Source organism: Monomorium pharaonis, chromosome 3 (assembly GCF_013373865.1).
Source record: "Monomorium pharaonis isolate MP-MQ-018 chromosome 3, ASM1337386v2, whole genome shotgun sequence".
In the NCBI taxonomy this organism is placed as follows: domain Eukaryota; kingdom Metazoa; phylum Arthropoda; class Insecta; order Hymenoptera; family Formicidae; genus Monomorium; species Monomorium pharaonis.
The window spans coordinates 2,424,539-2,452,263 of record NC_050469.1 but is presented as its reverse complement, the minus strand read 5'-3'; the positions used below and the strand labels follow the sequence as shown (position 1 = coordinate 2,452,263).

Here is a 27,725-nt window from a genome sequence, read left to right as displayed (position 1 = left end):
AAATATAAATTTAGAACCATATTATTGAATATAATAGTTTAATGTAAAAAAGTAATGACTAACAAATTTGATACTGACTAAAATCTAGTCTATATGAATATCCTTCCCAGTAAGCAAAATATATTTCATCAATATTTTTAAAATATTAATGTTATATCGGTTTTTTAAATTTTACACTTAAAGCTTTCACGGCCATTGATTTAAATATTATAATTTAATAAATATTGTTTTATAAATATTGTAAAAATATTATTTAATAACGCTACAAATATTTTAAAAATATTTTTAAAACGGAAAGAGCAACCTTTTTTTATCACTAGAAATGTATTTATGGGATTTATTTCTCATGAGGTGTAACTAAGATACGCAGTGTCCAGCGATGGACAATCCGGTGGAAATGGATTATAATATTTTGTAAAAAAAATGCGTATATACTTGGCGCTTTTTTATCTTTCTTTAAAAAAATAATTTTATTGTAATTTATAAATACATACTTTATAAGAAGATCTCGAAAGAAACGATACTCCACAATCTTCCGGTTTTGAAGAAACCATCCCTATGGTGACAGTAGACCATGCCATTAAACCAACACCTACAAAAAAATTGTCAATCAAATTTGTTGATTCAAAATATCGTTGTAAAAATTTTTTTCATGATACACAGAGTATAGTATTTCGTAATATTACAATTGCTTAACATGTTGATGACATGATTAACACGTTGATTGCCACTGTATAATTAAGTAACTTTACCTCTGATGCTATTTTTATATCGACATTTTATTTTAATAATATTTAATTATATTCTTCATTAAACGTAATAAAATCTTGATTTTCCTTCCCAAAAATTAAATCTGCGAATAGCTGGAATCTGTCTATAAATCACCAGTTACGAATTAACTTATATTTGACAATCAATGTGTCAAAGAAAAATAAAAAAATTAATTACCAATTTTGTTATATAATTCTGGCATATAGAGTTCAGGTTTTTCTCTATAAAATAGATGATATTCCGCTTGTTCAACAATTGGCGTCACGCAATTAAATTGCCGACAATTCGTATAGGCTTCCATAATCTCCACAGGTGTCCATCTCGATGTACCCCAATACATCACCCAACCTTTACTAATAACATAATTCATCGCACGAACAATTTCTGAAATGTAAGATTACGCAAATATGTGAGATACATAGAACACAAACAATATTTTTTTTATCGTGAAAATTATCAGGTACATGGTAAATGTTCGATGCATAAATCGATGCATAAATCTCTACTTTATTTTACGGCAAATATATATTTAAAAAAAGAGCAGAACAGGGTGTTTCAAAGCGTGTGAGGATAAAGATAAAATATATAGCTAGATAGTTTTCTTGCACACATTTTTTGCATAATATAAAGCATACATAACGCTATACGTACACACAAGAAGAAAATTACTATATAATACATATTTATGACAAAAAATAAATGTAAAAAATTTAAAATGTGATAAATATAATGTAATGACTAAATAATAAATAAAAATACACACACACACACATACACATACGGCATGTAGAATACATATACTTTTACAACAATAATTTTCCAATTTTATGTAATAACGAATATGACAAAACCGCATACGACTAACTATGACACGGCATAATGCAACTGTCAAACATCAAATTATTATTATAGTAGAAATTCCCTGATATATAACTTCTTTATTAGTTTTATCATGTATGAGTTAAGAAAATTTTTTGTCTTTTATGAAATTAAATTGTGTTACGCAATCTGAAATTAAATAACATATAATCAATTACATATAATTGAATTGTTAGTAAATAATAGTAGAAAAATGTCTATATTTTATTAATTATATAAAGTAACTTTTCTCTAGAAGGAAATTTTATAAGGAAATGCATTGCATAAGTAATCAGTTTTTTAAATGTAAATTAATAATATAAATTTTTTTAATATCAATCTATCACATGTAATAAGTTAATAATCTCTCTTTTTATAGCTTGAAAAATTTTATATTTAACTTGCACGACATAACATTAAAGATAAAAAATTTTACCTTCATTCAAAGCAAGCAAAATTTATCGCAAAATGATATTTTTATGAAAAGCTACTTTTAAATGGATTATTATAATGTTGATGAAGAATGAGATGCTTCAAGCTCTTAATACTTAAAATTGATGAAAAACCTAATAGAAATCACATCAACCACACATTTATAATCGATTATTATATAAATAATAATCAATCATAAACTAAAATTAAATGAAAATGATTAAAGATTATTCTTCTAGACAAAATAAAAATTAAATATTAAAAGCACACGTAACAAATCTAATAAAAGACCAAAAATTAGATAATACAATAATATCTTTTATTTTCAATTTTAATATTAACTTCTCGATAAGAGAAGTTCTCTTTTTATTAAATAATCGTCTCTCTTTATTTTCCTACAGCATAACTAATAAAATGTGTTTCCTTTTTCTACTCATGCTAAATTGTGCGTTATCGTAATTAATATCTTTGTGTAAAGTTATTGTCAGACTTATATGTATATCACTGCAGTATCGTAGCACGCTTTGTGCAATGAAAATTTGAAGAATGGATGGAAAGAAGGAAAAGACAGAAAAAGAGAGAGGAATCGAAATTACTCTCTGAAATTATTCGCAAGAGAAAGAGGAATTGGAAAGTTACCTTCCATCGGACACATTGGATCGACTTTGTGGATCATGACAATGTCGATGTACGACAGTTGCAGCCTGACGAGCGAAGCTTGCACGGACTCGATAATGTGTTTCCGCGATAGCCCACGACCCTCGCTCCTATTCAAGAATAGGCAGATATTATCAATCTTATTAAACGCTGCAGACGGAATTAAATAGTAGTATCATATGAGAGACAGATGAGACATGTGCGGCGGCACGTATAGCGTATCTTTACATCCTTCATAACGATGCACATTATTGAACACGAATCGAAACAACAACGGCGGCTCGATGCTACCTGATATACGGGAACCTAGTTATCGATCCATGTGTCAAGGCGAAGCCTCATATTCGCGCCATCCACTTAATGTTAAACGAGGCCGACTATCGAGATTCACTTCTACACGATTTGTCTCCCTATCGAGTTTTACAATCCTAAACATAAAAGCGGCGTAACTTATGAATATGTAGAATAAAATCACTATTGATTATGATTAAATCAATGACGTATTATTTGCAATCCGCGCGAAGAAAGTGTTTTAAGGAAAGATTCTGTTTTCTCATTGATATCAGATACACAATGTATATATAATTGTATATATGATACAATACGTATGATAAGATATCAATAATCTTTAAATTATTAATGACTGGCAGATTTCTTTATTAATTGTTGTAATAAGGATTTAACTCTAAATTCAAATTGGGGAGATTGGTTTTAAAGTAATTTCTCTTACCTTGTAATATTTGTAAGACAATTAAAGTTTTTAAAATAAAAAAAAGTATTGTCAATTTCTTTCAATTTATCTACTTTTACGATTTTGATACAAGCATTTTACACAATGTCTAAGCATTTTATATTTAGTGTACATAAACACAGAAAAATATTTATCTTACTGCTAAAAAAAGCGATTATTCAATTTACTTTTTTTTTTATAACAAGTAACGGTTATTTTTAATAAAGTATATTCTCTCTATCTCTCTCTCTCTCTTCCTCTTTTTAAAGAATAGTCATAAAATATACTTATCACAAATTTTAGAAAAACTCATTATCATATACTTGAAAAAAGAATTTATACTTTCTTAAAGTATATTCTAAAATCTATATTCTAAAATCAAAGTAGCAGAAAAATCAAAGTAATAAGTAAATTTAATTTTTATTTTAATTTTATATTCTTAAAATTAAAACGGGTAAATGCCAATAAGAGCCAACACAAATTCGTCGTGTGTATAAATTTGTGTATAAACAAGTTTATTTTAAGTAAATCTCATTTATTTTAAGTAAATAATGAGTGCATTTTAAAACTATTCATTAAGGAGATATTTTCTGCAAAAATAACCGTTACTTAAAAGAAAAAAACTAAAAATGTAAAACTATTTTTTAGCATAAAAATAAATTTTTGTACAATATGTTATTATAAGCCTATAGTCAAAAATAATTAGTTTAATCGACACATTGATAAATGATTGATGTCGAATACTAGTTCACATTTTTATCATATCTTTGACATAATTAGTTTTTATGTTAATTGAGCAATTGCGAATATACTTGTAAGATTTTTATTTTTATTTAACTTCTTTTTATTTTTGCTAATTCTACATTGAATAAAAATTAAGCAGAACTAATTATGATAATGACAAAATTACGTTAAAATTAATTCATCATCGATCAAAAAGTAACTTTTAATTATTACCCAGCTAATCATTTCCAAATTGTTAACAATAAGGAAACATTTTCTACGGAGTAAGGTTGTCAAATCCAGGACCTACTGTCCTCAAGTACGCTCTAATTGCAACTGAAACTTAATATCACATTCTAATGTAAAACTGATTGCAATACTACAGAATTACCATTCACAGTGAGATATCAGATTGAAGCAACAAATCGACAGCATGTTTGTCAATTACCGATAAGATTTGCACCAAATATTTAACATATCTGTGTGCAGAATTTACAACAGATTAACGACAAACCCAAAGCAGATCTGTCTGCAGAAATGACAATAAATTGACAACAAACGTGAGATAGACCTGTTTACAAAAACGATGACAGATTAGCAATAACTGACACTGTATTAGTTTAGAGTGTCTTTTTTTTCAATGTAAAAAAACATCCCTTTATTTATCTCATCTCAAACTCTTTTATAGATTGCCATATTTCACTCTAGTATTGTATATCAATGGCGAGATCTTACTTCTTTCTATGCTCTTATTGGCGAGTTTCTTTTATTCATACAGAAAGTGCATATTGTTTACAAGAAAATGCCACATAGCTGTGGGTAGTAAAAAAAATACCTTAAACTTAAGAATAAAATATACTTTACATAAACTTATTTACTATTGATGTAACATTTCTAATTGATAAGAAAATTTCATGTTCATATCAAGGCATATAGCGCTTAAGAAAAAAAATTTACTTGCAGCAACAATTTATTTTTTTCTGTGTATGGTCAGTTATTTCTGTCTGCTTGTATATTATTTATAATTGTCAGACTATTTTATACATATGTATTTTCATGTAAAATTATACAAACTTATAAAAATATTTATATAACGTAATGGAAAAACGTTTTATGATTCTGGCAATGTGGCAAAAAAATTAATACGTTTATAAAATTTATTTTATAAACGTATTAATGCGCGTGGATCATAATAAATATTAGATATTTTTTAGAAAACTTTAATAAAATATATTTCAAAAAAAATCAAAATTAACGTTTCTAAAAATATTTCTTTAAAAATTTTTTAAATAAAAATCTAACACTAAATATCTTATTTTAACGCAAATACATTAATTTTTTTTAAGTGTGTACGTGGGATTCAATGGAATTTATATTAAACAATAAATACACCGACCGATGTTTAAACATATTGATAAAGTTAAGAAAGCTCAAACAGTCTGCAGTTAGATCTTGGTACTGATTGTAACTTTATTTTTTACATATGTATTTATTTAATAATCTCAGCTTATATAAACTGCACGTCGACAAATTCGTTTGTCTTGAAATATAATTATAAACTAAACGCCAATTTCACACAAATTGCTTATTGTAAATTTTGGGCCAAACACTCAACGAATATCATAGCCTATAAGCATCGTATTCTCCGGATATGGCCTCGTGCCGATTTCTTTCTATTTCTACTACTCAAATTGCCGCTCCGGGAAAAGCATTTTGAATCCATGAAATCAATAAGACGAAATTCGGCGAAAGAACTAAAAGCCGTACCTTTAAGTTTATGAAGAGTGTATGGAAGACGGAGTTAAGCATTGGCATATGTGCATAGCTTCAAGTGATTATTTAAAGGCGACAAAATAAATTTACTTTAAAATTGTACAATTCGCATTTTATTTATAAATTCCAAATACTTTTTGAGCAGAGGACATGTGTGTATATATATATATATATATATTATAATTTTGAGCTTGTCGATCGATTTCACTTGGCCATACATATATAAATATATAAATTATATATATATATATATATATATATATATATACATATAATTTTACACATGTATATATATACATAGATCACGTAAAATTGATCACGCCAAGCCCAAAACAATTTTTAACAAAGAACTGCTGCTAAGATGCAAAGTGTAGAACTAAACATGCTCTTTCAGCTGTTGTCCGGCAAAATAATTAACTCAATAAATAATAACTAACTCAATCTTTAATTTATGACTCAATAAAGTGAGCCTAAGTTGAACAAATGCAATACCTTTATTTAATAAGCACAGTTTTCTAAACATTTTCCAATTGGATAAGTATTGTAAAATACATTGTAAAAGTATTATAAAAGTATTATAATAAACAATATTAATTAATAAATATCATATAAAAAGTATTATAAAAAATATTACGTGAGAGAGGATTATGGGACTCAGACTTGCGACTCTCGCAAGTAATCTTTAATTTCGAACGCAGGCAATATAACTTTATGTGTCAAATGCATGCACATACTATGTCAAACATTAAATTCATTATTTGAAAGCCATATTCAAGCCCTTCAAGTTACAAGCCCTAAAGTTAAAAATTTAATAATAATAATAATAATAATACTCGACATAACATTTCTCAAAATGAGATAAAAAATACACATTTATTAAAAAACTTTTGACTACTTGCAATACTAAATGCAGCTTTTATGACAACACACGATAAACACTAATGACTATGTCATATTATAACGTCTAAACATTATGTAAAGAAGTAATTTGAACGGTTATTTTCAAAACTTATCGCAAAATATACAAGATATCTCAAATTCCATAACCTCACATCTAATCTATAACTATCTTCTCTTCTCTGTACGTTTAATTATTTCGTCCGATTTCTTTATTCCATAAAGATTCTATAAAAAAGTCTCAGACGGTAACAATAATCACCTAACAACGAGTGAGTTCCTACATAGCATGTAACATTGCTAAAATATTATAATGTTTGGAAATAGTACGGAAATATTTCATTGACATTTCAATTGTAACTTTGCATCGAAATATTTTAGACATGTAGAGGAGACGGGGACAACGCGGCGCAACGGATAACGCGGCGCATCTTTATTGTAACAATATGCATTATCTGACACTTTGAATATTAATGCTATTCGATGCAACTGTATTTAACTTAATTTCAATCGTATTTCTTCCAGTTCCCCCACAAAAAAAATAAAAAATCGTAGACTCAAAAGTAAAGTGCCCTTAATATCGCTGCGTTACACAAATCTCTAATTGTGTTGACTTATGCTACGCCAGGACAACTCAGATATGCAATTCCGTGCGTGGCTAACAATTACAAACACTAATTACAGACAAAAAATCTAAACACAAAGCCAAACGCAAAATTTACACTTCCTAAGGTTATGCTTAAATTTTGATATAAAAATTTCAATTTAAAAAAATGTTTAGTAGAAAACTATGTTTTTTCGAACAAATAAACAATATTTTTGGATTTAATTTTTTTGAAAATTGAATAACAGATTCTAAAAGAATCAAAAATTTTACGTAAGAAATGATCTAGATCAAATTTTTATAGAAGTTGAAACATACTGAACCAACTCGGTAAATAAAGTATGTCCGTTTGAACGTTAAAGGGTTTAGTCTTTTCTGGTAGAGTTTGGGCTTGGCACAAAGTAAAGTTGGGATTGTTTTGAAAGAGAAGCAAAATCGCTTTATCCTCCTTCCGTGTTGTCACGCAAACTAATTTCCTCTCCAGCAGGTCGTCTATATTTCCAAATATCTTTTCACCTACTTTTTTACGAATGCTTTTGACTTTCTAAGGTACGCCGTAGCTGCTTTAAACGTTAGTTTCGGTCCTTTGGTATGATTCACAAAAACCATTATTTTGTACTACTTCTAATATTTTGCACTTATTTTAGAAATACCGAAATTAATCGCAACAATAGTTCAGCGTGACAGCAAGCTATACACTGTGCAAAAGAGCATGGTTTAAGGTTTCAAACAGCCTATTACAGATGCGCTGCGGTAATTTTCTACAAAATTACGCCAATCACTTTCTCGCTATACAAATTGTATAACTTATTAAGCAGTGAGAATTTTTCAATCAGACAAAAAGGAAATTGTTGTTAAAGATTTATAGAAAGACAATAAGAAAAAAAATTTTTTAGATTTTTTGAAGTCTCCAAGATGATCTAATTTCTTAAATTACTATTTCATTCATTGATTTAAATATCTGGATAATTAATATCCTTTGTTCTCGTGCCACATTTAAGCGTCATATTGTAGGAAATGTTGGAATCTGACCATCAAGTCAGGTCTTTTTTTAATTGACACATGTACATACAGCAGCACTTTTTACTCATGTACACAAATTTACGCACACAAGTCTGACATTTCTTCCAAGATGACGGATTTTCAGTTGTACACTGACAAAAGCGTTATCAGTTATTCAGATATTCAAATCAATGATTTCGTTCTTTTCAGAAACCATAAAACAGCATTTAAAATTTCATCGAAAAAAATAGAAAGTTTTTTAAATGAGGATTTACAAACCTGCCCAAAAAATAATAAAAAATAGTGAATCACAATGATTAATACATTCTCAATTAAAGTTATTGTTTTTTTAAATCGTCTTTTATTTATATACTTAAAAGAATTGCGCAAAATTATTGTCCAACTCATATACAAAATTCTGAGAAAAAATTTTCACCAGAGATACGTGTGTAAGCTATATATAAGTATATATAGAATTAGCTGAAAAACAAAGAAATCTAGAACCATTTGCAATTGCTCAATTATATATTTTATGGGATATATTTTATGTGTGGAAGATGTGGAAGATCATGTTGTGTAAGCAACTGAGTGCGGACAAAGAAGAAACATAAATTAATTACATAAAGTTAAAGAAAAGAATTATCACAAAAATGTATTTCTTAAAACGGAAAACGTATTAGAGAAAAGAGTTAATAAAAGAAAAAGAAAGGCTGTTTCTGCATGTAAAAAAAAAAAATTAAACATGTTTAATTATCTAAACTATTATTTTACAATGCTACTCAATAAAATGGTTAAATTAATTTAACTGCTTCTTAAACAATCTTATTATTATACCATAATAAAAAGATAATTAAAATGATTGAATCTTTCATTAATCTTTTAATTTCAATCTCTATCAAAACTCGAAACAACAAGGATGCGATAAGATATTGGTTCTATTGTTTCTATATTTTGTTTTCCTTTACTTTTTATTTCTTTTATTTTATTTAAAAAAGAAACTTTTGGGAGTTTTTTATATTTTAATTTTCTCTTACTTATACCTTTATATTTTGATTAAAAATAAATAAACTTGTTATGTTGTACTCTTCAAGTTGATTAATTTTTGTATATAACAAATTTTTATAAAATGTTCTTACTTAATTTTTAAGATGTTTTCTAATTCCTACGAATTTTTTATTTAAATAATTTTTTAAATATTACATTCAAAAGATCAATAGCTACATTAAACAGTATTTCTCTGATTTACCTTTGGAGTTAACATCGGCCTTTTTCTATCTTCCTCCTTTAATTAATCAGATTTTTTATTTACATTTTAAGTGTTTTAAATTGTTTTATTAAAAAATTTTTTTAATTTTGTAAATTTAACATAAACTGGTTGCTTTGTTAATATTTTAAATATAAAAAAAAATTTTTAATATTTAATCTCGTTTTAGCATTAAAAAGAATAACAAAAAGAGAATTGTTACTTTTTAACGATAACGGTAACAAAAATTAATTAGTTATTTTTGAAAATCAATAACGAGTAATAGTAACTAGTTACTTTTTTGATTCGATATCGAGTAACAGTGACTAATTACCCTTAAAAAGTAAGTTTTAACTTTCCTATCCCTGCAAAAATATCAAACAGTATTCGACATCGATGTCGGTGCAACTAGTCATTTCTGGCTGATAAAAAACAACGCTAGGATAAATCACACGAAGGATTCACAGGCTAATGGGCGAATAAGTTCGATTACATTAAAGCCATCGATCGAGAAGCATGTACGTCTAAAGAAAAAGAGAAAGAAGAAAAAAGAAAGAAGAAAGTAAAAAAAGGAAAGGAAAAGATCGCGCTTTCGCGTGCAGTAGCGTTACAACATCGAGAGCCACCGAGAGCACGTCGAGAGCCACTACCAGCTCCACTATCATCAATGCGCGCTAAACACCACCATCAATAACGACGACGACGACGACGACGATGATAAATGATGACGCCACCAATGACAACGAGATACGCGTGACGAGACTAGACGGTGCTCTACTCACTTGGTGTTCCAATAAATTTTTGTTGTGACGACGTAACTGGAACGGTTCCAGGCACGCCTCAGCAAGATACGGCCAAACTGGATCTCGGCACGGTGACCGCTATGCGCCTCGCTCAGGTCAAATACATTAATTCCGCTGTCGTAGGCGAGGGCCACGACAGCCTCCGCGGTCTCCTCACTGCCGCAACCACCCACGCCGAAAGTGGTCCACGTACCTACATCAATAAAATCAAATTAAAAACAATATCGGCGACCTGTGTTTTTTTTACGCTTAGACCGCATGACCAAAATCAATAGTTATAACTGACCTCAGTTTCGGGTTGCTTAGGCTAATTTTAATATCAATACATATAGCTCAAAACTCGTTCAGACACACCATTAACAAAATTTCATGTATTCTTTTATAAATTTGGAAATTTTTTGGAAAACAGAATTAAAGTATATACATATTAATATTAATATCTATTAATTGGACTTTACATCGAGAACAAAAAAAAAAAAATTTTTCATTGCTGCACTTGTCGACTTTTTACTCGTACATAATCTAAATTTGTGTAGCGCAATTTCGTCCCAATTAGGCCTCAAATTGACAAACATGGGAAAAAGCAAGATCGTTTCCGATCAAAGAAGAATCGCGATAAGTTTTTAAAACACTACAAGGTAAAAGACAACCTTACCATTCTAGCCCCCCCTCCTCCCCGAAACTTATCAGGTTGCTGACCTTAGTACTGAAAGCCTCGGTGATAAAACGAGATGAATAGCAAACTCAATCAAGAGTTTAGGTCGCAGCATCCCTCTCAGATCGGCACTACTAAATTACTAGCATTGCAAGATAAAACACCTACTATATACCCGAAGGAGCGAATCGGGCCTTACGACTAATAACAGATGAACTACATTTGCTAGTCGATCACCAGTATTAGCTCTAATTAACGCGACGCGCTTTTCCGACGGTGGTGCAAAACACTACTTAATCCACCTCAAGCAAACGGCATATGTTGTATGCGCTAGAAATATTCTTAGACGCATCACTGATCGGCGGATTCCTTCGCTCTCATGGCTGATCTCAGAACGACAAAATTCTGTACATTAATGCTCTGGAACTTAAAGCAGCTTTTCTTACTTTCAAATTTGCCACAGAATTCAGAAACTGTGAAACACTACTCGGGATCGGCAATAGCATTGTCATACATTAATAAGTTCAGCTCAATTCAACACTCTTTTCTCTCCTTTCTTACCAGAGACATATGGCAATGGTGCAAGGAGAGATCTATTTTCTTGTTTGCACCCTACATTGCTCCAGCAGAAAACAGTAGCGGACAGAGAATCGTAACATCTGGACACTGACATAGAATGGTCAATCTCAGATCACGCATTTAATCTTAGAAACACATGGTCCGTTCGAAGTATATTCGCCTCGTTGCTCAACACAAAATGCGAGCGGTATGTTTCCTGAATCTTGAATCCGAGCTCCGTTGCAAAGGATATATTCACTCTTTTCTGGTAAAATGTGTATTTTTACGCTTCTCCTCACCTTTTTCACCCTAATCCACATAAAATTGTTAATAGAACAGAGAAAGTCCTAGTAGTTTCATGGCGGCCCTTGCAATTATGATTCTTTCTTTTCCGTCGTCTACTATCAAAACCAACTATACTAACACCTTCTAAATCTCTGCTCTCAGGCCCTCTCAGAAAATGTTACTCGGCGCATAAAACGATAATCGGGAGATTATCAGAAAAGCCTTTCGAGTCTTCCAAGTCCCTAAGTCCTCGCTAGACGCGCCGTTAGCATCGTTGGCACCGATGAAACAGGGTGCACGGCCGTTACGAGACTGGCGATTGTTCTATCAGAGACACAAAGTTTCACCGTTCTTCCCAAAGATGAGAGATGTTCTTGGATTTCTAACGGAGGAATTGAAAACTGCAGTCCTTCTCTACCCTCAACACCGCAAGTCTGATATCTCACTTTTGTTGGGCAACATAATTGGAGCCCTCTGATGAAACGCTTTTGCAAAGGGTTCTTCTTAAAATCTTCTCGGTCCCGATACGACCACAAATGCTAAAAAGTTTCTTACCATAATTCACGTCATCTATTAGAGAACAAAAATTGTGCAATAATGTTAAAGTTAAGAAATCGGTGACATTATGCACAAAAAAGTGACACAAAAGGGATCACTTTCAATGCATAACAAAATATATATGATTATACATAGAAAGTTTTTCCTCATTTTTTAATATCTAATTTTTTGTTAGAAAAACAGTGCGAAAATTATTCTTTTAATTAATGTTTGTCTTTTTAGTATAACTATTATTTTTTTAATACCAAACAGAATGGATGAATGATATCCACCACAGCAGATATAGTAAATATATGTCAAATATCTCAGTTATTTCTAAAAAATAATATTTCGAACTTCCCTTTTTATAAATATGGCCACATCTTTCTAAGAAAAATGTTTTAAATTAAAATTTGTAATGGAATAAAAATGTGATTTTAAGTGTTTATTCTTGAATTGTATCCGCAGCAATACATGTATTTAAGTGACCAAACTACTTGAAATGTATGTACTAGTCGAAGTATTGAGAACAAACAATTGGTTATAGGTCATAGTGCGTCATACATATTGTATGTATCCGCGTCCGCAACGAAGCTATGTAGCGGTGGAAAAGTAGTTGCAAAATAAATAATAAAAATGTGAAAACTTCAAATCTGACACCCGGCAATACAGGACAGGTCACGAGTAATGAAAATTTGAGATAGCCTATGACGGATGTATTTTCGGAATTAATTTAAATACAGATACATTTGCGCCAACGAGACAAGGTGGAAGATCTAAGGACAAGTATTCATAGTCGAGTCTTATATTTAAGATCATCTTAAGAAGATGCTAGACGGTCTCTCAAATTTGATCCGGATCGATAATGTCGAGTTATTTGTGCACATTATTAATGAGATTTCGTATGTATTTTTTTTTACACAAGATGATAACAAGTGCAGTCTGAAAACAATTTTTTTCATTCTCGGTATAAAATTCAATTTATAGACTGACATTAATACGTGTACTTTAAATCTGAAATAAAATTTTTTAATCTATAAAAAAAGTATTATACATGCGAAATCTTATTAATGACACGCACAAATAACTTTACATTATCGATTGGCACTTTAGCATCCATTGATGGCTCAGTGAATTTTTGTGAAATTGTATATTTCTTTGTTTTTCTGGTCGCTACTTACAAATCTGAAGTCAGTGATTTGAAAAATTTAATATGACCAATTCAAAATAGCTGCAGTCAATTAAAAAATTGAAAAAATTGTAAACTTATTATTCAAAAAATAAATTTTTTGCAACAATCTTATCTTTTATAAATTTTTATAGTGATTACGAATATCAGTCGTCATTCGTCAATTTCTCGCTTTTTTCACAAAAATATATAATTGTTATTTATTTGTAAAAAAATTAATTTGCAAAAAAAATTGCAAAAATTATATATAATGGTAGAAGGTATCAAGAAAATTTTTTAATAATTTCTTAGCTTCCTATATTTATTTTGTCAGAGATGAATTGAAATTTAAAAAAACGCTATTTTTGAACGTTACTTTTTCTATTATAATTGTTAATTATTATAATAAATAAAAATATTAATAAAAGTTAAAGGACAAGTATTTAGAAGTTAAAAAAATAAAAAGTTTATTATGGTTAAATTATAAATTAAAACTAACAATAATAAAATTATGGCAAAATGATCCATATATGAACCAGTGCCTCTGTAAAGATTAAGAAAATAATGTGTAAAATATCGCCTTTAAATGAAAATAGCATTTAGAGGAGAAAAGACGGTTTATGGATTAGATATGCGTTATGGAATTTACGATATCTCATATATTTTGTGTTGAATCAGTGTCTAAATTATTTCTTTACTTACTTTAAACTTAAACGTTATAACGTGGCCACTGATCATTAATATTTATTTTGTTGTCATGAAAGTTGTATTTCAGTATTGTAGGTAGTGGAAAGTTTTATAGGTATGCATTCTTTACATCATTATGAAATATATATCGAGTATTAATTTTTTAACTTTAGTATACAACTTGAAAGACTTGAACATGGTTTTCAAATGACGTAAATTGAATTTAACGTTTGATGTAATGTGTGCATGTATTTGACATGTAAAATTATACTGCCTGCATTCAGAATTATGGACTACTTACGAGTATTGCAAATCTGAGTTTTATAATACGTTAACATGAATTTTGTTATATACTTTTATTTATTAACAAATGTCGCTTTTTATAATTTTTATAATAAATAAAAGGCACAAGAGTGAGGCTCACTCCAAGAACTTCGTATAGAGAATGTATATATATATATATATATATATATATATATAAAACATATAATAAAAGAATTTGATTGGAAAAATATTAAAATCTTAGATAACGAGCCATCCTACTACAAACCCCACATAGAACATCTTTCAAAAAGCTTTCTGAAAGATATTTTTATACCTAACATCTTTTAGAAAGCTTTTTGAAAGATGTGTTGTGCGAGACGTCTCATCTCGAAGATGGTTTGCATTTAATGTCAAAAACAATAATTGAGTAAACAAAATGACACCGATATATTATTAGATGCATACTTTCAAGTTCTAAATTTATTTCCACAATTATAGCCTTATCTATCTTTTATCCATTCTCAATTCTATTTTTTCCTCTTCCTACTGCCGTGATCCTTCGCCTCGACTCGTTTAGTTTTAACATTATTATTCGTACACTAGTCATTAATGTTTAAAGTATTTCTTTTCTATCTAACTCTGTACTTTTCTTGAGACTTACGACAATGGCTCAAACAAGTATGTGTAACATGATTCGGTTCTACAATCAATATATATAAAAGTACTAAACTTTTAATATTAATTAAACCATCTGCACATTATAGTTATTAACTCATATAATTACAAAATTTGAAAAGATTGACCATACGCATAATGACATTTATCAAGCCAAATTATCACTTTTGGGAGGGTGTTTTTAATCAATTAAAACCATAAAAGACAATTCACAGAAAGAACTCAAAGCAATACCAGCTTCAGCGTTTGAAAAGTATTTTGAGGACTGAATTAAGCGTTGATACATGTGTATGCATTCGATGAATCTTATTTTGAAAATGACAAATTCAATATTGATAAATAAATAAATATTTTGTGTTTTATTTAATAATTTCGAATATTTTTTTACAGAATATATGATATATATATATATATTAATACATTCTTTATACCAAGTTCTTGGAGTAACTCTTATGCCTTTTATTTATTTCAAAATTTTAAACATTATCAATTAAGTCTATTATTATAGTATATGTTTTTACAATATTTCTACAATACTTCTACAATGTGCAAAATCGCAAGAGTCAAAAATTTTTACATATATTTTTTATACCTTTGTGATACTATGTGCAAGATACTTATACCTTTGTGATATTGATATGTAAGCTAAAGAGCGTTAATTATTTATTTTTTTAAAATAAAAATTATTTTGAGAATATTTATTGATAATTTTTCATATTCCTCTACAGGTTCCATAACCACAATCCTTTTCCCTCTTCAGTAAATTATTAATTATGTTTGTTATATATATGCGAACTCTTGCTTATAACATAATTGGTAGAACTCTATGAGTAACCGAGTAAAGAAATATGTCATATAAATATTTACTGAGTTATTTAAATAAAACAAAATGGTGGTTCATAACCGTCTTCTTTCTTCTACGCGCTATGTATAAAAAGAAAATACATTCAGCATACCTAATCCAACATTGGAAACACGTAGACCGCTTTTACCCAAGTTGCGATAACGAATACCAGGGGAGGGGTGTTGCAAACGTTGCGCTTGTGCGGTAATACAGCTAGTTAGTAGCTGTTCTTTTGTTCCGGTTGTATTGCTGCAATGCACGCCCGAGTCTATGCCTCCGCCACCGCCACCGCCGCCACCGCCGCCGTTGAACTCTTCCATGCAATCCAAACTTGCTATGGGTGCACGGCAACTGCGCATACGAGGTACAACAATGGTTATCATGTATCGATGTTGACATCGCTGTATTATAGATTTCACATAATTATTGGTTGATTGGGACAGAAAAACGGATGTCCAATTGGAAATTTTACCTAGATCTTTTACAGAGTAGGTTACGATTACTGTTTTTCATTAATTATTTCATTTTTCTTTAAACCTTTCTTTCAAATTTGCTAACTTTTAAATATACTTTTAAATATCTGGATAATTTAATAAATTTTAATATTCTTCTTAAATTGCAGTTATCCAAACAAAAAAATATTTTTTTTTATTTTAATAATATTAAAAAAATTTTTTTGAAAACGTTGAAAATAACGAGATAAGTTCTTCTTTTTTATTAAAAAACTTTTTAACGTTTGGACAAATATTTTAATATTTAATAAACATTATTAATTTGCTTTAAAATTAAGAAAAAAGGTTTGTTAACATTTAATAAATGTCTGCTTTAATGTTTAAAAAAAAATTTCTTAAAAATTTATCTCAAATAACTCCGATTTTTTGCTGTAAAGCCTAATTTTATACCGTGCCGCAACACTCGCGGCGTAGGGGTGCTCATTTCGACTCATCTGGAATATTCTTACCAGGTTTATATTGAGTTCGTAATTATATTTTTATTATAATAAAAGCAAAAAATTAGTTGCGTTATTTAATAATTATGATAAATTCAATCTAACCTCATAATCTTGCATCGCTTAATTTCTACAGTAATTTGTCATGTTTCAGCCAAGGCACAGTCAAATTTTAGGATTTCGAAAAAAAAAAGAAAATATTAATGTTCACAAAAGATATAAGCGAGTAAAAGTATTCAATGCAGATTTCTCATGGTAATAACAATCTAGATAAAAATTAAGAGTATACATCGGTAACTTATCTAAACATTATTATAACTTCATTCCGCAATCCAGCGAATTGTGTTAAAATGGAAAGAAAAAGAATATAAAGCTGAAATTAAAATAATTTTGTTAGTGATTCTTTACCGATATTGTATACATAATTTTATTTTGTAATACTGTATTTAAATGTAAAATCTTTAAATGAATACTAGTATTGGATATCTAACACTAATATATAAAAAATTTATCATAATATCGGTATACGTAACCTGTTTAAAAAATATTGAAATTTTCGAAATTCGAAATTAATTCATTAACGTAATGTCTATATGTTATTTTATTAATAATATTGCTTGGTAGAATTCCTTAGTATTAATATATCATACATCACTCTATGTTACTTAATTTATAACTTACAACTGTTTAAGTAAAATTGTATTTGATGCTCGTGGCGATTTTGTTCTCTTTGACTGAAAATGACTTTATTCAAATTCTACATTATAATATTGTAAAATAAGAACCTATATTGACTATTTTATGATGTAAAAAAATAGAAGATAAAAGAAATAAGAAAACTAAAACGTCGCGACAAGCACATCTTCACATCTGTAGACTATAAGCGTAAAATGTTCTAAACAATTATGCTAAAAGAAATCCTACTGAGCAATGTCACTAGCAAAGTAGCACATATAGATATATTGCCGTACTAAAAATAATAATACAATACTAATTTTGCTTTATTATTTATTATTACTTAATGTTATATATATACATATATATGTGTTAGAACGATTATATTCAATTTTTATTTAAAGCTGCAATTTTAAACGTCATACTGAGTAATAAATATACTCCTTCTCAAGTGTTCTGCATTGAACAGATGGACTGAAATCAATATTGTATCACATGAATCTCTTCGGTTTTTTCACGACAAAGCTGATGATATAATCTATAATAATATTAAATAACATTAAATACGTTAAAAATTAATTTAAATAAAATAAAGTTTGAAAAAAATTGCAAAAATGAGTTTTTTTAATCTATCGTACTTTCATTAATTTTTAATAGATTAAAATAAATAGTTTTAGAAAGGTAAAAGATAGATCTGGGATAAAATAAATTTTAGATATTGTTTAAAAAGTATATTTATTTTGACAAATCAAAGTTGCAGAAAACGATAGCTTAAGAAAAAGGAAAAAATAAATAAGGACACAATCCATTTTTATATAAATTTTGGTATATAAAATTGTTTAAAAAATGTTTATTTTTTAATACAGAATACATTATTAAAGTAAAAAGAAATTATTTTCAAATATTTTCATACTCCAAACGACACTTGCCACACTGTATGGTCCTATGGTCTTCACACGCAGGAACGTTGCAGTTTGCGCAAATGTAGCCGTAGTATACCCCTCTTTCTATAGCTAGCGCCCGTCTGTCTATCGCGATGTTCAGTTCATTCTTTATTAATGGAAAAAACAATGTTTCGTATGGTAGTATCCGAACAAAATGTATACATAAACATCAGACTGGTGTATAAACGTATTCCACTTCCACTGTACATCCTACTATATCTGTATTGCTAGGAAGCTAATAACGTTCTGACGCCAGCTAATGTCCCTCTCCATTTCTAAGACTTTAAATTGTATTATGGTCGATGTCTCGAGTCGATCCTTTCATCTGCTAAATTAGGAGATAAATTACAATGCGCGCTGGGGTACAAAACTATTCCGGTATGACATTCTAGAGTTAATGTTGTTGTCCGAACTTGAATATCTATAGAGATGATAACTGTACAAACAGAATTGTAATTTTGTAATACATATAATATTATAGCATTATAAATATGCATATTTTTCATGAAGCATATATAATAAAAAATTATAAATTTAATAACGTGTTGTTCAAACATTTTTATGTTAGCAATCACAAATTTCTGTCCATAGTCAATTGTCATTGCTTTTCAATTGCCGCCGGTCCCTGTATCATTGGACCAGTATTCGTAGTCCGCCGCACACACACTTTTGCATAACGCATAAAAGAATCAATCAATCAGAATCGTTTATTTCCCTCCCCAGGATAGAAATAAAGACCTCTGATTGATTAATTCTCTTATGCGTTATGCATTATGCATTATGCAGAAATCTTTCACCCTTATATTTAAGATCGTCTTGAGTTAGCTACATTCCGTGATTTCTAGTGTAACAAGAATTGACTACGCGAAATTCCACTGTATTACTGATATTTTTAATATTATTATTAATCTCTGTCATAAAGTTCATTAGCAATCTTTACAAATAATGTTTTTGCACAAGAAAGAGAGAAAGAGAGAGAGAGAGAGAGAGAGAGAGAGAGAGAGAGAGAGATATTTTATGTATTTAAAAATTCCTTATTTTAATTATTGCTTTTTATCAAGTGTAAAAAACGTAAGCATATTATATTAATCTGTTGTAAATCTCAATGCAAATATTGAATGTGTAATGATTATAAACAAAATAGTCATGAGTTTTGTCAAACGGTTTAATATTACAATCGCTGACACGGATCATTTGACCGTCTGATCTTCTACTAAACCATGGGAATATTGATTTGGCCAAAATTTAAACATAAATAATTCGAGGAATGTGTACACATGTGAAAGGATAGTGAAAAATGTTGAAACATTACTCGGTCGTGTAATTCAATTATTTTAAAGTGTATACTTTTATTTTGATCTAAAATCTTATTGTTTATCAGCATTGTTTGTATCTGTCTGTTGATTACATCGACAATCCTGATTTAAAAAATCTAATTCAATGACTTGGTCTCTCTCTCTCTCTCTCTCTCTCTCTCTCTCTTTCTCTCTCTATTCTTTTATTAGATTACAATTTTACACATGATATAAACTCGGAGTAGAAAAATTTATTGCAGTCAAAATTAATTACAAGTAACGTTGATGCAATCAAGTCCAAATATTCTAGCACACCTCAGGGTTCTCGCAGTTTGGTTAGGCTTAGCTTGAGGGGAAGGCAGAAGAAAACACACACACACACACACACACACACACACACACACACACACACACACACATACACACGCACAAAATAATGGCAATCGAGCATCCTTAGCTTCCGATCATCGTCAATGGCATCACCATTAACATATTGAATATCTTTATTGGCTGCATTTAATAAAGAAAGCAGTTTTGCAATTGCCGTAAAATTCTTTTGTACGATTGATTTATGCATTTAGATTCGGCGGGAACTAAAAGCAAAAACCAATTATATTAAAGAATCTTACGACAGTTGCAAAATTGTTTGAATTCTCTGCGTAGCCATTGTTAGTTACGACACGTTACTTGTGTTTGAGTTTCACTCAGTTCAAATGAACTCGATCGATTGTTTGCGAGCTTAGCCTTAGAAAAGCGCAGCTTTCCAAGAATGTCTGGAAACGTCAGAAGTGCGCGCTACGTCTGTGCTCCTTTAAAAGCTAAAACTATCACTGCGAGTCCACCACCGCGATGTAGGTCACCAGTGCGCAAGGGATGAAAGAGCGGGAAAGGGAGGAAGAGAGGTGATAAAGGTCTCGAGGAATATCGTTTTTCACTTGAGTACGGTATATCGATGTACACCGATCACCTCGACATTACTTTTGCGATTACTTTGTAAATTAGCGTTTGAAAAGCTTCGCCGAAATATTCTCGATAATCCGCTTATGCAGCGACATGGAACGACGTTCGATCAATATAATTAGTATTAAGTAAAAACGAAATGTATAGAAAAACTGTAAGAAAAAATATATTGAAAAAATATCTAAGTAACAAAAAGCTTGGATAGATCAATTTTTGCGTTTAAAAAACAACAGAACAGAAATAAAAAAATATCGAACATATTACATTTCAATTCTCTTAAAATCTTTAAGTTATTAATCATAGATTAATACTTGGTCGCGCGCGCGCGCGCGCGCGCGTGTGTGTGTGTGTGTGTGTGTGTGTGTGTAAAATATATTCTTATTCCTTTGAGTCTCGATTAATATATTTTAATATCTCAAGTTTAATTCATCAAATATAGGAGTTTTCTGTCAATTCTAAAAAATTGAAATTAAAATCATTTCCGTATCTGTCGTGAAATTAATAGAAGAGATTCTTGAACAAGTTTTAATTGAAATGTACACAATATTTCATGTGTATTCCACATTGCTGTGACAACGTTCATTCAGATTTAAAATTCTTTCTCTTTGTCACAAACTTGTCCTGCGACACAATTGAATGCAACATTCGGCGACTAACAATGAGATCCTCTGCTTCATTCTAGGGATACTATTTACGTACCGATAAATGGTGGGCAATGGATAAGAATCTTCATCCTCCATACTGCTGTTCGTGTTTGCGTTATTGTTCGTATCATTTCCCGCCGTCGAAGTATTGCCAAGATTACACAGCATTAATCGCGACATTATTGACACTAGGGTAGAACGTTTAAAATCTAAATTGGAAACACTTTCGGAAGGAGAGTGAACGTAGAGTCAATATCACGATGAATACAGTACGCACGTTCTTGACTCCTAATGTGATAATCGTAAAACCGTCGAAGTGCGCTTTAACGAAATCTCGAAACTCCGCTTTTCATTGAGTTGTCTTCCTCATCTCGCTATTTACTTCATTCTTTTTTTCTTTGCCTCAATAATTTGGCGCGATATTTGGCGTATGGTATACGACCATTGCAGTTGTATCCCAAAATGCGTATGTACAAACTATGATAGATCGATCATTCGAAGTGATTCGAATTATCTCATGATTATTGCACGTACGATATAGGCACTAATTAATTTTTTTCTTTTCTTCCCTCAATTATCAAATCATGCTTATAGGCACCACTATTGAAGAGCATAAACTTCACAGAGCTTTCGCAGAGCTAGTAGTCGGCACAATCCGCGGTCGCGTTCAAGGGAGGAAGGTGAAGTGACACAAGTGCTTCCTTCGCGGTTAACATGTCCGCACAGATCTCCGCAGAATCCAAAACGCTTCGTGAGATAGGATCACGGGCGGGCTATGGTCGATATGAAACTAGATGATATGTGGCTATCGCTAACGTCAGTTGTCATCCCGCCGACGTTGGAAGAGTATCAGGAATACCGGTGCAACGGTGATGATCGCGAACTGTGGCGGGGGCTACAGTTTCGCATTACGATCCATCATCGGTCGTCACCCCGTATCAACACAACGTCACGAGAACCAGTATTTGGTCGTCGATGCCCGTTATCGGATCCGCGAACGTAGATTTCCGTAACGCGCGTCACGTAACGTGTGCGGCGATGATAAGGAACATTATCGGACAGCCACGGGTCGGACACGAGCATAAGTGCGCGCTTGTGAGGCGATCGTATGGCGCGGCACACGGCAATAATGAATTTTCATAAAGGAACACACACAAATCTCAAACGGAACATCGGTAAAAATGGGGAAGAGTGAGTATAAATGAGGAAATGAGAGAAAGTGAGTGAGAAAGAGAAAGGGAGAGAGAGAGAAAGAGAGAGAAAAGGAGAGAGAGAAAGAAAGAGACGGCGAGTGTCGTGCTCCCCGCACGTAGACAACACTGCGCGCACACCGCTCGACACCCGCTGCCGATTCCCACCTTTCTCCTCTTCGGTGTCGGAGAAGCGCGATGCAACCCCCGTGCAAACCTCCAACCCCCGTCGCCCCGTCATAATAGTAGCTGCGCGCGCCCCTTCTCGTTACATGCGCGCGCGTGCTTCACTCCAATTCTCCCGCTAAAAACATGAAATTTGTTACGGAATACGCACAAAGCGACACGAATTGCGGCGCCATGCAAAACCTGACATTCAATCTTACAATTCTTATCCAATCTTACAATTCTTAATCACCATACAGTTACAAGGTAATAATTATTATTAGTATGTGGAAAGCTGTAGAAATTATTAAAGACAATGAAAACCGTATGAATTTTTACACGTTCCAAGTAATCAAAAGATGCACTATCGTATGCAATACGTCGAATAGACTAAATTCCGAAAAGTGAGCTACTTTAGCTGATGATGTCATAGTAACTCTGAATAAAAATTCGCACCGACATAAGAATGAAGAAGGTAAGACTTCTCTTGATTTTTCGTACATTACAAGATTGGAAAAAATCACATTATTCGAAGTTTTCGAAATGCAAAGATTTCATGTGATTTCATTGTCATCTTGCCGCCCCACAACTCGGTATTATTCTGTCGAACATTAGGTTAACATTTCATGTGTCGTACGACAGGCTGATTGGACGTTTTTCATTGATAGAAAATAAAAAGATTTTCGAGTCATCAAAAATGCTTTCTTTTATAGTCAATCAAAAACGTCTAACCAGCTTGGAACGGCAAGATGACAATGAAATCACATGAAATCTTTGCATTTCGAAAACTTCGAATAATGTGATTTTTTCCAATCTTGTAATGTACGAAAAATCAAGAGAAGTCTTACCTTCTTCATTCTTATGTCAGTGCGAATTTTTATTCAGAGTTACTATGACATATGACATATGAAATATTAGCCTTATTTTAGATTCTGTCTTCCACATCGTCGACGACGCACGCGCATGTTAGATTTCCTTTTAGCAGAGCTATAGAAACGATAACTGCGGTACTTGTCTATGATGCGCACATTTTTATATTTATATTAGACAAACAAGCGTCCCAATGTCTGCAAACGCAAATTACAAAAAAAAACTTTCAAGAAGTAGATTTCTTTTCTACCTTGTAATGAATGAATCTCGGATATTATCGGCAATTATAAATATACAAAGATTCGAAGAATTTTATCTTCTTTTTACTATTACACATAACAATAGTAGCAAAAGCGGAAGAAGTCTATTTCTAATATAATTTCAATTTTACGAATAATGTCAAGTTAATGATACATAGAAAAACGTAGCAGTGAGACATAAATTGTAAAGAAACCAACAGTTCTGTTTTATTGCTTTATTTGATATTGTGATTAGTCGATTTTTTATTGTTCATGTCTTGTTGTTCACATTTTTTATGTACAATCAGTTATCATTCTTCTCAATCATGATAGATTTATACAACATAAATAAAAACATATTTAGATTGCTTTCAATATAGCGTATAAATTTCTAATAAAAATCATTTTTTAAAGAAAGATGTTTGAAAAGACATGTGTAACCGTTAACGACTGATGACGTTCAGCTCTATCCCTCCTTGCGTTGCTTTTCGTGCGCGCGCGCAACATCTGACACAATCGCGCATATACAAGCACGCACACAAACGGAAGTATAATCGGTGTAGGAAGAAGGGTTTTGTGAATCAACGGTCTCAACGGCAACGCCGCATTGCAGATCCGCCGCGCCGACACGCAACTGACCCCTCCTCCCTCGACCTGCCGCAGTTTGTACCCTAAAATACACTCACAGTGAACGCGCACATATGCCTATACAAACATATCGTGACAGGAACAATACCAATTCGAGAAACGCGCGTTGAATATTGCAAATCCAAATGCAAATTTTTGTGTCTAACATCCCCTCTTATGCTAAGTTGTGTGTGTTATTCTTATACTTGTTACATACACATACTTAGACACGCGTCTTAACATTAAATTACACGTATAAGTATGTGTATGTAAAAATAACAAAAAACTCACATTATTACAAGTTATACATACAAAATATTTCACACACAAAAATACATATTTAGATTTGTAGTCGTAAGCGATATCTCGTAAGCAGTTGCAGTCTTCCTTATCGAGCAAAGCTGTAGTATACATATGTATTGTTCATATGATGAACAACATAATTCATGACAGCATTATTAATACGTAATCTCAATGCGTATGTTAATTGAAAATAATTATAAAATATAAGGCTTGACATGCAGAGCGATAAACAAAAAGCTTAGATACATAAACGAAACAATGCTTTAGTACATTTTCGCTGTACTGTTGTTTACGAGTAACGATAGATTCTGAAATTAATCATGACGAGCATGCATTGAACATGTGATTCATGTAATGCTTACCATTTAAAAAGCAAAATCGCATACGTACCTGCAAGTGTCAAACAGATCCTTTAGACGTAAAACAGTTGAAATAATGAAGAATTTATGCAATCGACGCGTTATCAACGTCTCGACTAACTCGTATCTTCTCATACATTGCGGGTTCTGCAAGATGGGAAGCCAGACGCTTGTTAACTCGGTCGTTGAATCAGTGCCAAGGTCTGAATTTTCAGAAATTCTCGGTGTGGACGAGCGGGGAAAACATATATATTTGCGTGAACTTTAAATAAAATTGCGTCCGATATTTATTAAGATGACCAAAGCATTCTTGATTTGCGTCATCCTATATTCAATTTTATGCCGACGATGGAACTTCCAAAGAGGATACATCATCACAAGAAAAAAACCACTGATACGATAATCCGACATACGTAATATAAATCTCACATTATTTATTTTTATCCTTTAAATTAATACCTTCGTAAATGTCGAAAAAGATGTCAGTTCCATGCTCGTCAATGTTTACGAGTTGTTATAGAATTAAAATAGCAAATCGAGATTAACAGACGTATTCTTGGTGCCCAAATTTTTGTGAATCGCTTAAAAATTTCGAAATATTTAGCAAAATTAATCGAAGAATTGTATTTCATCTATATATTCCAAGTTCTGTATGTTTATCTCTTACGTATAACTGCATTATAGTATGTAAAAATGTATTTCCACAAGCGTTTCGGATGCCAATAAATTAACTTATCTCTCTCACCGATGTATTTTAAATATTACGGCATTCTGTTTTGTCCAATTTTCTATGTAGACGTAAGAATATTGTAGTACACTAAAAACGTAAGTATATACAAAAAATAAAATCGTGTTAGGTTACCTTAATCATACAAATGTAAAGTATTGTATATGTACAGTACCAAAAGTATATCACCTTTAAGTTTTTTTAGCATGACTTTTATTTAAGTAAATCAAATTTAACAATAAATACCTGATATTAGATACATTTTACATATAATGTGTTATAAGATTTAACAAAATATGTATTGTAAAAAGGGTTAAATTTACTTGATTTACGTAAATGAAAGTTATTCTCAAAACACACGTAAGGATAATGTACTTTTGACCGTTACTGTATAATTCCTGATGTTAAAGAAATATCACCTTATAAATATGATCGATTTAATTATTGTTCGATTCCAAGGATCAGTCGATCAAAAGTTTCACATCACAAATAAACGACATCTAAAAAATTGTTTTTTTGCATTATTAATTCTTGCATAAATTCAAAGCACTTTTTCATAGTTTTTTTAGATAGATTGTTTAGATATAAAATATATTTATTGAACAAGATTTACTCTTCATTTTTTTGTATATTTATAGAAACAAGATAGGAATATCGATTTACTGATTATGTATTATTTTAATAACTTATTACAGTACTTTATTAAATGTTAAGTTACGTTTTATCTAGACACATTTACAGTCACAGATTTGTGTGTCGCAGAAATATTTCGCGCACAGTTTTTATCAGCTCGATTTTATGTGCGCGCGTGCGTGCGTGCGTGTGCGCGCGTGCGCGCACGTGTGTGTGTATGTGTGTGTGTGTCAAATATAATTATGTGTACTGTATGTGTCTGTGTCTGCATTTATGCGTTTCGCTATACATCAATTATGTTTCACAATGTAGAAAGACATGATCGAAATAAAAGAATTTCTCCTGTTTCGGGTATATGTCATCGAGAATCTTAACAGAGATGAAAAAATTGAAATGGTAATAAATTTTTCCAGTGTTTTTATGCAACTCTATATATTAACAGTAAATAAATTTCCATCAGTATGGAGAGGTCGCCACATACCGTCGCGTCTAAGCGGATGCGATGCTTAGCGCCGAATTCACGATCGGCGGTTAAATCAAGTGACGTTTCACACATGTAAAAACACATTCTTGCGGTCACACACCGATGCTGAAGTCTACGAATAATGCTAAACGGAACAGGCAGTCTTTTTCGCGCATTCCTATACAATTAGACACAGTCGCAGAATGCCCTTCAACGATCTCTCTCGAGATCTGCGGCTCGCTGCGGTTACCGAATTACTCAGAGGTGACGATTTGTCTACATCCCTGGGTGAACTTTCGACATGAGATCCATAGCTCGTTACTGTGGCTAATCGTAAGTTGTTGATTCTTAGCGCACGCAATAATGGCCGTAAGCACAGTGATCGTACTTTAAGAAAGAAATAAGCAAAGAGAAGGAAAAAAGAAAAAAGAAAGCTGACAATAAAAATAAGAATTAGAAGACAAGAGAAAAAATAAGAGAAAGAAAGAGGGCGCAAGAAAGAGAGAGAGAGAGAGA

The 27,725-nt window shown here is 31.2% G+C and overlaps 1 protein-coding gene across 3 annotated transcripts in view; it reads right to left on the bottom strand.

The window, feature by feature from the left end:
• LOC105839137 (voltage-gated potassium channel subunit beta-2) overlaps positions 1 to 27,725 on the bottom strand; it is a 37,717-nt gene extending 9,992 nt beyond the window's left edge. Inside the window, exons 1-7 of one of the 3 annotated variants that reach the window (XM_028189799.2) lie at positions 25,846 to 27,725; positions 25,418 to 25,533; positions 16,279 to 16,517; positions 10,473 to 10,686; positions 2,701 to 2,828; positions 949 to 1,155; positions 495 to 592 (exon numbers count right to left, since the gene is read on the bottom strand). In XM_028189799.2, coding sequence (XP_028045600.1) covers positions 495 to 592; positions 949 to 1,155; positions 2,701 to 2,828; positions 10,473 to 10,686; positions 16,279 to 16,517; positions 25,418 to 25,533; positions 25,846 to 25,878 — 1,035 coding nt within the window. In that variant the 5' untranslated portion in view covers positions 25,879 to 27,725. Of the gene's footprint in view, positions 1 to 494; positions 593 to 948; positions 1,156 to 2,700; positions 2,829 to 10,472; positions 10,687 to 16,278; positions 16,518 to 17,754; positions 19,171 to 21,688; positions 23,029 to 25,417 lie in introns of those variants that run through there. The other 2 variants (XM_012685218.3, XR_004962480.1) reach the window with 2 other exon arrangements.